Source organism: Notothenia rossii (genome assembly GCF_949606895.1).
Source record: "Notothenia rossii genome assembly, chromosome: 12".
Taxonomy (NCBI): Eukaryota; Metazoa; Chordata; class Actinopteri; order Perciformes; family Nototheniidae; genus Notothenia; species Notothenia rossii.
Window position 1 is genome coordinate 23,866,306 of NC_136911.1, and position 10,999 is coordinate 23,877,304.

A 10,999-nucleotide genomic window follows, 5' to 3' on the forward strand; every position below is an offset into this window, starting at 1 on the left:
GGATATGAGGGATATATGCACTGTACTTCACTTTCATTCATATTGTATGCTGAAAAGAGTATATATATATATATATATATATATATATATATATATATATATATTACAGCACAATGTTTTGTTGAATAGATTTCAGTGGTTCAAAATGTTGGGTTACGATTTATTGACAAAGGAAAAAGTGGGTCCCGAGGCCTGACCAGTTGAGAACCACTGCTCTAGATGATATATTATATTGAAATATATGAGTGTGTTTAAATATCTGATGCTGAAACAGAAACACTGTCATTAAAAGTTTATTAAACCTGTTCAACAATAAATACATCACAACAACATCAGATACATCTCATCATTACATGGCCCCGTCGGACCTGACCTGTCAATCAAGTGATCGACCAATCAGAAGAGACGCTGAAGTCTGACAAAGCACGATAAGAGGGTCACATGACCTGTCTGTCTCTCTGTATCACACGTCTGTCTCACCTGTCCGTCTCTCTGCATCACCTGTCTGTCTCTCTCTATCGCCTGTCTGTCTCTCACCTGTCTGTCTCTCTCTATCGCCCGTCTGTCTCTCTCTATTGCCTGTCTGTGTCTCTGTCTGTCTCTCGCCTGTCTGTGTCTCTGTATCGCCTGTCTGTCTCTCCGTATCACCTGTCCCTCTTTATCGCCTGTCTGTCTTTCTGTATCACCTTTCTGTCTCTCTGTATCACCTGTCTGTCTCTCTGTATCACCTGTCTGTCTCTCACCTGTCTGTCTGTCTCTATCACCTGTCAATCTTTCAGAAGTCCCGCCCCTTTCCTCTCTGTCCCCCATGACCTTTTTTGGTCTTCCTCTTTTTCTGGGTCCTTGTGCTCTGTCCTGATTGGCTGTCACCGGACCATGTGACCTCTCCTCCTCTTCCTCCCTCCTCTTCCTCTTCTTGGTGCTCATGTAGTCCACCCACCCTCGGGAGATTTTTGTCTCTCTGCGTCTGGACCAATCAGGAGTCTTTTGGGGAGCAGGGGGGCGGGGCTTGTCTTGTCTCTCCTCTTCCTCCTGTCTCTCCTCTTCCTCCTCCTCTTGTCTCTCCTCTTCCTCCTGTCTCTCCTCTTCCTCCTCCTCCTCTTCCTCCTGTCTCTCCAGCAGGTATCTGGTTGGAGGACCGACGGCCGTCCTCCTCGGCCTCTCCGTCTCCCAGATGTTCATCTTTACCTCCTCCTCCTCTTCCTCCTTTTCCTGTCCTCCTCCTGAGATTCGGCCTCTTTGTCTTTTCCTGCTCCTCACTTCTGATTGGCCGACATCTCTCCTGTCCTCGCTCCTCTCCCTTTTACGGCGAGCTCTTGCTGCGATGTGATTGGTCAATTTCATATACCCCTTCCTCCTCCTCCTCTTCTTCACTGGTGTTAATTTGCACCGCCTGTCAGCAAAGAGACTCTGATCCTCTTCCTCCTCCTCGCTCAGAGGAGCGATGAGTCCGGGGGGGGGGTCGCTGCACTGATGCATGCTGGGTACGCAGGTGAGCTCTTTGAGAGATGCAGGCTGATGCATTGTGGGGGAGCAGCAGCACATGTAGAGGGGGGGTCTGTGGTGCTGCAAGAGACCATCTGCTCTCCCACAATGCCATGCAGCACCTATACACACACACACACACACACACACACACACACACACACACACACACACACACACACACACACACACACACACACACACACACACACACACACACACACACACACACACACACACACACACACACACACACACACACACACACACACACACACACACACACACACCTCAGAGATCATTGCAGCATTACCCATAATCCCCTCTGTTTCAGCCCTGTTTCAAAAGTGCTGATTCTCTGTCTGTTACTTTAGATGAAAATAAGGAGCCCCTCCCCACGCCCCTCTGAGAGACATTTGGTTACAAAGAACTCAATGGAGCTCTAGGGGGGGGTTACCTTGTTGCTGATTGGCTAATGGTTACACAAGACATCTGTGTAAAGAGAGAGTCTTTTTACACAGAGGGGACACATGTTGATGTAGAAGAAGAGGGGACACATGTTGATGTAGGAGAGACATGAAGAAGAGGGGACACATGTTGATGTAGAAGAAGAGGGGACACATGTTGATGTAGAAGAAGAGGGGACACATGTTGATGTAGAAGAGACATGAGGAAGAGGGGACACATGTTGATGTAGAAGAGACATGAGGAAGAGGGGACACATGTTGATGTAGAAGAGACATGAAGAAGAGGGGACACATGTTGATGTAGAAGAGACATGAAGAAGAGGGGACACATGTTGATGTAGAAGAGACATGAAGAAGAGGGGACACATGTTGATGTAGAAGAGACATGGAGAAGAGGGGACACATGTTGATGTAGAGAGACATGAAGAAGAGGGGACACATGTTGATGTAGAAGAGACATGAAGAAGAGGGGACACATGTTGATGTAGAAGAGACATGGAGAAGAGGGGACACATGTTGATGTAGAAGAGACATGAAGAAGAGGGGACACATGTTGATGTAGAAGAGACATGAAGAAGAGGGAACACATGTTGATGTAGAGAGACATGAAGAAGAGGGGACACATGTCGATGTAGAAGAGACATGAAGAAGAGGGGACACATGTCGATGTAGAAGAGACATGAAGAAGAGGGGACACATGTTGATGTAGAAGAGACATGAAGAAGAGGGGACACATGTTGATGTAGAAGAGACATGGAGAAGAGGGGACACATGTTGATGTAGAGAGACATGAAGAAGAGGGGACACATGTCGATGTAGAAGAGACATGAAGAAGAGGGGACACATGTCGATGTAGAAGAGACATGAAGAAGAGGGGACACATGTTGATGTAGAAGAGACATGAAGAAGAGGGGACACATGTTGATGTAGAAGAGACATGAAGAAGAGGGGACACATGTTGATGTAGAAGAGACATGGAGAAGAGGGGACACATGTTGATGTAGAAGAGACATGAAGAAGAGGGGACACATGTTGATGTAGAAGAGACATGAAGAAGAGGGGACACATGTTGATGTAGAAGAGACATGAAGAAGAGGGGACACATGTTGATGTAGAAGAGACATGAAGAAGAGGGAACACATGTTGATGTAGAAGAGACATGAAGAAGAGGGGACACATGTTGATGTAGAAGAGACATGGAGAAGAGGGGACACATGTTGATGTAGAAGAGACATGAAGAAGAGGGGACACATGTTGATGTAGAAGAGACATGGAGAAGAGGGGACACATGTTGATGTAGAAGAGACATGAAGAAGAGGGGACACATGTTGATGTAGAAGAGACATGAAGAAGAGGGGACACATGTTGATGTAGAAGAGACATGAAGAAGAGGGGACACATGTTGATGTAGAAGAGACATGGAGAAGAGGGGACACATGTTGATGTAGAAGAGACATGAAGAAGAGGGGACACATGTTGATGTAGAAGAGACATGAAGAAGAGGGGACACATGTTGATGTAGAAGAGACATGGAGAAGAGGGGACACATGTTGATGTAGAAGAGACATGAAGAAGAGGGGACACATGTTGATGTAGAAGAGACATGAAGAAGAGGGGACACATGTTGATGTAGAAGAGACATGGAGAAGAGGGGACACATGGTGATGTAGAAGAGACATGAAGAAGAGGGGACACATGTTGATGTAGAAGAGACATGAAGAAGAGGGGAAACATGTTGATGTAGAAGAGACATGAAGAAGAGGGGACACATGTTGATGTAGAAGAGACATGGAGAAGAGGGGACACATGTTGATGTAGAAGAGACATGAAGAAGAGGGGAAACATGTTGATGTAGAAGAGACATGAAGAAGAGGGGACACATGTTGATGTAGAAGAGACATGAAGAAGTGGAGTTTCATAATAGGGACCTTTAAAAGCTGCTCCAACACCTGATGTCTCTCACTGTGTACCTGCGGAGTGTCTCACCTGTGTGTCTCCAGCCCAGCTGTTGACTCAGCAGATCCACCTGGACAGCAGCGTCTCTCCGTTCTGGTGGGTCGCTCTGACAGCCCACCTCCCTCCTCGTCACCTCCCTCCTCGTCTCCTCCCTCCTCTCTTCATGTGGACTCTCCCATTGGCAGCCTACCTCCCTCCTGATCTCCTGAACATCAAAGACACATCAGCATAACCATCATTTTCAACGTTGGACTAAATCTATTCTGTCTCAAAATAGTCAAATGTACAGTCTTTCAATTATGACCAGAGAGACAGACAGGTGATAGAGACAGACAGGTGATACAGACAGATGAGAGACAGACAGGTGAGAGACAGACAGGTGATAAAGAGAGACAGACAGGTGATACAGAGAGACAGACAGGTGATACAGACAGACAGGTGATACAGAGAGACAGACAGGTGATACAGACAGATGAGAGACAGACAGGTGAGAGACAGACAGGTGATAAAGAGAGACAGACAGGTGAGAGACAGACAGGTGATACAGAGAGACAGACCGGTGATACAGACAGATGAGAGACAGACAGGTGATAAAGAGAGACAGACAGGTGAGAGACAGACAGGTGATAAAGAGAGACAGACAGGTGATACAGAGAGACAGACAGGTGAGAGACGGACAGGTGATACAGAGAGACAGACAGGTGATACAGAGAGACCGACAGGTGATACAGAAAGACCGACAGATGAGAGACAGACAGGTGATAAATACATTTAAAAAAACTTACCGAAAACATCGTAAAGTTTCCCGTTTTTCGGCTCCAAAACCTAACTTAGAGGTTAAAAGTCGGTTCCTTCCACATGGTGGCGGTTTCTCAAAGAAGGAGAGACCGTTTGTAGTTTATAACAAGTAAAACTTAAAGAGTTTAAAGCATTTAAAGTTCCGTTTTTAAGATTTATAAAATTCCACTTCGTCTCAACAATGGAAGTTCTTCTTCTGTGGTTTCTAATAGTGACAATCCTCCAGAAAAGAGTGCCGGCCGTTCAAGCTAATGTCCGTAGTGGCCAAACAGTGGAACCACAGCTTCCGTGGCCCAAAGAAGCCGAGGGCGCGCATCGGTACCGCGGATTGTTGTTTGATTGAGGCTGATAAACAGTGTTTAGATAGTTCACTAAAGTTATCTCAGCGGGTCTCAAACGGTTTGGTCACAATTTATGTAAACAAGTATTTCCAATGCACTCCTTTATAATTATTAGGATACATAAAAACAGGTTTGAAATCATTCCAATGTATACTATAGGACAGTAAACCAAAAATATAGTTTAAAACTGGAGATATTAAAAAATATGCATGAATAAATGTTAACCGGTAAAATAAGATATAAATGAACAACAACAATAAAATAAGCTACATTTATTTGTTATTGGCTATGGTAGGGTACTGGTTATGTTCACATACTTATTTGATTATTAAAATGCAAACCGATCTTTTTGATATGGGTGTTTAAAGTTGTACCCCCTAGATCTAGTCTCTAGTAATTCTGCTCAAAGTGCACTAGATTGAAGCATTATACTTTAAAATGTTAAAACAAATCGTTCCGGGGGGCATAGCCCCGGACCCCCCTAAAGGATGTCACGTCCACCCCCCAATTAAAGCACGTTCATACAATAATGAAAACATTTGAAACCTTCTTTGTGTATATAACCAACAATAAAATGTCAATACATTTCAGTTTTTGTAGTGTATTGTTCTTTTGTAGAGATTTTTCATTTATTCTTTGTATATTCTATTTTGTATTGCTTGGAGGAGGGGGGGGGGCACCAAATCATAATCTCGCCTAAGGCACCAAAATGGCTAGGGCCGGCCCTGATTAGAGGTATATGTTGTAATTGACATATTATAGTGACAGCGTTTTAAACTAAGAAATATTTTATTATATGTTGCCAGTTTTTAATTACCTAGATCCACTAATAACAGAAAGTCGGTGTTAACGGTGTCTTAAAGGGGATTTATTGACAGCAGCTCAGTATCAAACCACAGATGATTTATTAACATTCATTAAATCTCAGCTTGGCCACAAAAATATGATTTCAGTATGACAGTGTGGAGATCTTCATAAAACTAAATATCTGTTGGGTCTTTTTATTCTCTCAGACAAAGACTCAGTTTAATGTGCATAGATTTAACATTATAATAAATATGATCTGCTTTTCTTTACAAATATAAACGCTCTTGAGTGCAGAAGTATTGAGTCATTGATACAGGCTGTTGAACAAACACTCTCTGCGATGCTACATTGCTAACAGGCTAACAGCTAGCTACTCTTCATTTTGAGGTCTTGAGAAGTCCTTAAAAAAAAAAAAACGAACCTGGTTGCTTTTTGGACAATAAACAAGTTCTTGATGGTAAAAGTTTAAAATAAATCGCAGATTCTGGTGCTTAGCTTTCTCCAGACCGCCATGCGCTGGATGAGACTGAGCTAGCCTGCTAACCGTGTATTAGCATAAAGGGCTAAAACAATTAAATAAACAATATATTACAGGTGCACCTCAAGAAATTAGAATGAACTTTTCCAAGATAATCTAATTTATTGAGATGTACCTGTAACTGGCTACTGGCTAAGTGGTTGGTGGCTAGCAGCTATCAGGAGAACAGGACAACAGGCTAACAACGTAGCATGCTATCAAGCGAGCTATCTGTAGCTGCCACTGTTCATTAGGACATGATTCCGAACACGGGGTTGTGTCGACAGATGCTCGGCCCGATCTCATCGTAGTCCTTCTTCGAGTGACACACCTGGGAAAACTCCGGCTGAAAACACAAACAAACAACGGCCATATTTGTAGTCTTAATGTAATGTGACCAGACGTCCCAACAACAACAATCTCCCTGTTGTGAACCCATTTAAACCCACACATACTGTATGTTTATCATGTTCTGTCCCAGGCTATACTAACCAACTCTATAAAAACAAACAATACAACCACAGTGCATCTCACAATGTGTTAATAAATTACATTAGTCATTGCTAACAGTTAGCCATCAAGCCAATTAGCAATTAGTCTTTTCTACAGAGCTCCAGGGCACTAAATATCCCACAAAGGAAACAGAGGTTGATATTAAGGGGTTTGCTGTGCATTTGGGAAAGGGGCTTTAGTCAATGAGGGCAGAAGTCCTATAAACGTGTGTGTGTGTGTGTGCGTGCGTGCGTGTGTGTGTTTTGTTTACCGTGGACGCCAACATTGATCCTCCGAACCAGACGGCGTAGCGCTGCATGTGATGAGTGACGACCTGCACCTCCATTGGCTTTGGCTGCAAACAAAAAACCCCGAAAATCTGAAGTCAATCAATCGAGATGTTTCTATAGAGAGATTCAAGATTCAAAGGTTTTATTGCCATTTGCACATAAGCTACATTTTAGAAATGGCAATGAAATTCTTCTGACCCGAGCTCCTCCAACAAGGCAATATATGATAAGAATACAAAAACACAAAATATAGCCCAATAGCACACATTTTACATTTGTCTCAAGGGGCTTTACAGGTTATATAGAATAAAAAAAGCTGTCCTTAGACCCTCAAATTGGACAAATTAAAACCCCCCCAAAAAGAAACCCAGTTAAAAGGAAATGGAAGAAACCTAGTCAGTTTTTCCGTCCACCTGTCTCACCTTTAATCGTCCTCCGCTGAGTTCTTCACTAAACTTCAGTCGGGCGTCCACCACTCTCTTCAGGTCTCTCTGCACACGCCGCCCGAAGTCTCTGAACATCGTGGATCCTCCGGAGAGAACGATGTTCTGACACATATAAAACACAAACAAAGTTAAAAAACGTATGGGTTTAGATTTCGTCTAAAAAGTGTTCAGGTGCAGAGATGGCAAAAATACACACGTCCTTTACTCAAGTAGAAGTGTGGAGTCTATTTGTATATAACATTACAAGACTGATTCTTATTATTACATTATAGGCTTATTGTGCTCATTTTAAGTTGCTATGACTAGAATAGAGACAGAGTAGGGAGGGACTTCGCCGGCCGGCCGAATGTTGATTGGAGGATCAAGAGACTTTTGTCTAAGTCTGTGCACCAACGAGAGAGAGACAAAATCTAAACCAAGTTTACTCTCCATCTAGTCTCAACCAATCGTAAACGTTCGGGCAACGCCCTGTGTAATCAAATGTATTGTCACACGAGGACGGGGGCTCTTTACGGAAATGGTGGTTACAGATTACAGCTTTGCTGCCTGTGATTTCTATGACGTGACGAGTCCTTGGCCAAGTGAATATATATTTTTCTCTTTTATAGTAAATAGTTAAACTTAGAAGTAGTTTGTCTTTCCTGGAATTCTGAACACGACAGAAGTACTGACTAAACTTCTTTACTCAAGTCAAAGTAAAGAACTTTGAAATGTACTTCAGTAAAAAGTACCCATAACTAGCAGCTGTTTTAAAGAGTACCTGACCTCCCTTTATATTAATAGAACAATAATGTCATTGTTAGCTAATGAATGTTTCCATGCTGAACAACGGCAACATGACAACGTTTCCATTGGTCCCTCTTCTTTAGAGAAGACCAGGAAATGATGGATACACGGATCGTGTTCAAATCAATAGGCACGCAATGACTCTAAAGAATAATGATCACGCCACCAAACACACATTCAGACTAAAGGAACCAGCCTGTTTGGAAAATGAGAGAAGTAGAAAGTACAGGTATTTGAGTTCAACATGTAAGAAGTAGAAAGTACAGGTATTTGAGTTCAACATGTAAGAAGTAGAAAGTACAGGTATTTGAGTTCAACATGTGAGAAGTAGAAAGTACAGGTATTTGGGTTCAACATGTAAGAAGTAGAAAGTACAGGTATTTGAGTTCAACATGTAAGAAGTAGAAAGTACAGGTATTTGAGTTCAACATGTGAGAAGTAGAAAGTACAGGTATTTGAGTTCAACATGTGAGAAGTAGAAAGTACAGGTATTTGAGTTCAACATGTGAGAAGTAGAAAGTACAGGTATTTGAGTTCAACATGTGAGAAGTAGAAAGTACAGGTATTTGAGTTCAACATGTGAGAAGTAGAAAGTACAGGTATTTGAGTTCAACATGTAAGAAGTAGAAAGTACAGGTATTTGAGTTCAACATGTAAGAAGTAGAAAGTACATGTTTTTGAGTTCAACATGTAAGAAGTAGAAAGTACAGGTATTTGAGTTCAACATGTGAGAAGTAGAAAGTACAGGTATTTGGGTTCAGCATGTAAGAAGTAGAAAGTACAGGTATTTGTGTTCAACATGTAAGAAGTAGAAAGTACAGGTATTTGAGTTCAACATGTAAGAAGTAGAAAGTACAGGTATTTGAGTTCAACATGTGAGAAGTAGAAAGTACAGGTATTAGTGTTCAACATGTAAGAAGTAGAAAGTACAGGTATTTGTGTTCAACATGTGAGAAGTAGAAAGTACAGGTATTTGTGTTCAACATGTGAGAAGTAGAAAGTACAGGTATTTGAGTTCAACATGTAAGAAGTAGAAAGTACAGGTATTTGGGTTCAACATGTAAGAAGTAGAAAGTACAGGTATTTGAGTTCAAAATGTAAGAAGTAGAAAGTACAGGTATTTGAGTTCAACATGTAAGAAGTAAAAGTACAGGTATTTGAGTTCAACATGTAAGAAGTAGAAAGTACAGGTATTTGAGTTCAACATGTAAGAAGTAGAAAGTACAGGTATTTGAGTTCAACATGTAAGAAGTAGAAAGTACAGGTATTTGAGTTCAACATGTAAGAAGTAGAAAGTACAGGTATTTGAGTTCAACATGTAAGAAGTAAAAGTACAGGTATTTGAGTTCAACATGTAAGAAGTAGAAAGTACAGGTATTTGAGTTCAACATGTGAGAAGTAGAAAGTACAGGTATTTGAGTTCAACATGTAAGAAGTAGAAAGTACAGGTATTTGAGTTCAAAATGTAAGAAGTAGAAAGTACAGGTATTTGAGTTCAACATGTAAGAAGTAAAAGTACAGGTATTTGAGTTCAACATGTAAGAAGTAGAAAGTACAGGTATTTGAGTTCAACATGTGAGAAGTAGAAAGTACAGGTATTTGAGTTCAACATGTAAGAAGTAGAAAGTACAGGTATTTGAGTTCAAAATGTAAGAAGTAGAAAGTACAGGTATTTGAGTTCAACATGTAAGAAGTAAAAGTACAGGTATTTGAGTTCAACATGTAAGAAGTAGAAAGTACAGGTATTTGAGTTCAAAATGTAAGAAGTAGAAAGTACAGGTATTTGAGTTCAACATGTAAGAAGTAGAAAGTACAGGTATTTGAGTTCAACATGTAAGAAGTAGAAAGTACAGGTATTTGAGTTCAACATGTAAGAAGTAAAAGTACAGGTATTTGTGTTCAACATGTAAGAAGTAAAAGTACAGGTATTTGTGTTCAACATGTAAGAAGTAAAAGTACAGGTATTTGTGTTCAACATGTAGGAAGTAGAAAGTACAGGTATTTGTGTTCAACATGTAAGAAGTAGAAAGTACAGGTATTTGAGTTCAACATGTAAGAAGTAAAAGTAAAAAGTCGTCAGAAAAATAAGTAGTGGAGTAAAGTACTGATACCAGAAACATGTACTTAAGTACCACTACTTCTCACCTCTGGTTCTGATACATATAAACACACACACAGATTAAAAAGTGCTCAGGTGTGCTCAGGTGTTACCTTGTATAGCGGCCGCCTCACATCGATTGGACAGCTCTGAATGACCTCGTCAACAATGTCAGAGATTGGCTGCATGAAGTCTGGGTTAGCGAACTGAAAAACACACAATTACACAGAAAAAAGAATATGGTCATTATAACAAGTCAGCATTCAGATGGAATAAAAGACAACAGGCTTCAAAGCACTATTCAACTATGTCTATTTCTTATCTACTGGCTTTACTATACACAGTTTTTATTAGAAAAGTAAATAATGAGTTTTGGGGGTTCCTCAGGGTCTATATTTCAGATTTTGTTAAAGTTTTATGATTTTGTTTTAAATGTCACAACACTTCAAATAAGATAATCCTTTATTAGTCCCACAACAGGGGGAGCAATTACAAGTGATTGATGCTAATGCTCAG

The 10,999-nt window shown here is 41.1% G+C and overlaps 1 protein-coding gene across 5 annotated transcripts in view; it reads right to left on the minus strand.

Moving 5' to 3' along the window:
• Positions 1 to 277: 277 nt before the first annotated feature.
• actr3b (actin related protein 3B) overlaps positions 278 to 10,999 on the minus strand; it is a 17,061-nt gene continuing 6,339 nt past the window's right edge. For 2 of the 5 annotated variants that reach the window (XM_079662113.1, XM_079662111.1), the window contains exons 9-14: positions 10,597 to 10,689; positions 7,576 to 7,701; positions 7,135 to 7,218; positions 4,694 to 6,717; positions 3,939 to 4,113; positions 278 to 1,607 (exon numbers count right to left, since the gene is read on the minus strand). In XM_079662113.1, the coding sequence (XP_079518239.1) occupies positions 6,622 to 6,717; positions 7,135 to 7,218; positions 7,576 to 7,701; positions 10,597 to 10,689 (399 nt within the window). In that variant the 3' untranslated portion in view covers positions 278 to 1,607; positions 3,939 to 4,113; positions 4,694 to 6,621. Of the gene's footprint in view, positions 1,608 to 3,938; positions 4,114 to 4,693; positions 6,718 to 7,134; positions 7,268 to 7,575; positions 7,702 to 10,596; positions 10,690 to 10,999 lie in introns of those variants that run through there. The other 3 variants (XM_079662112.1, XM_079662110.1, XM_079662114.1) reach the window with 3 other exon arrangements.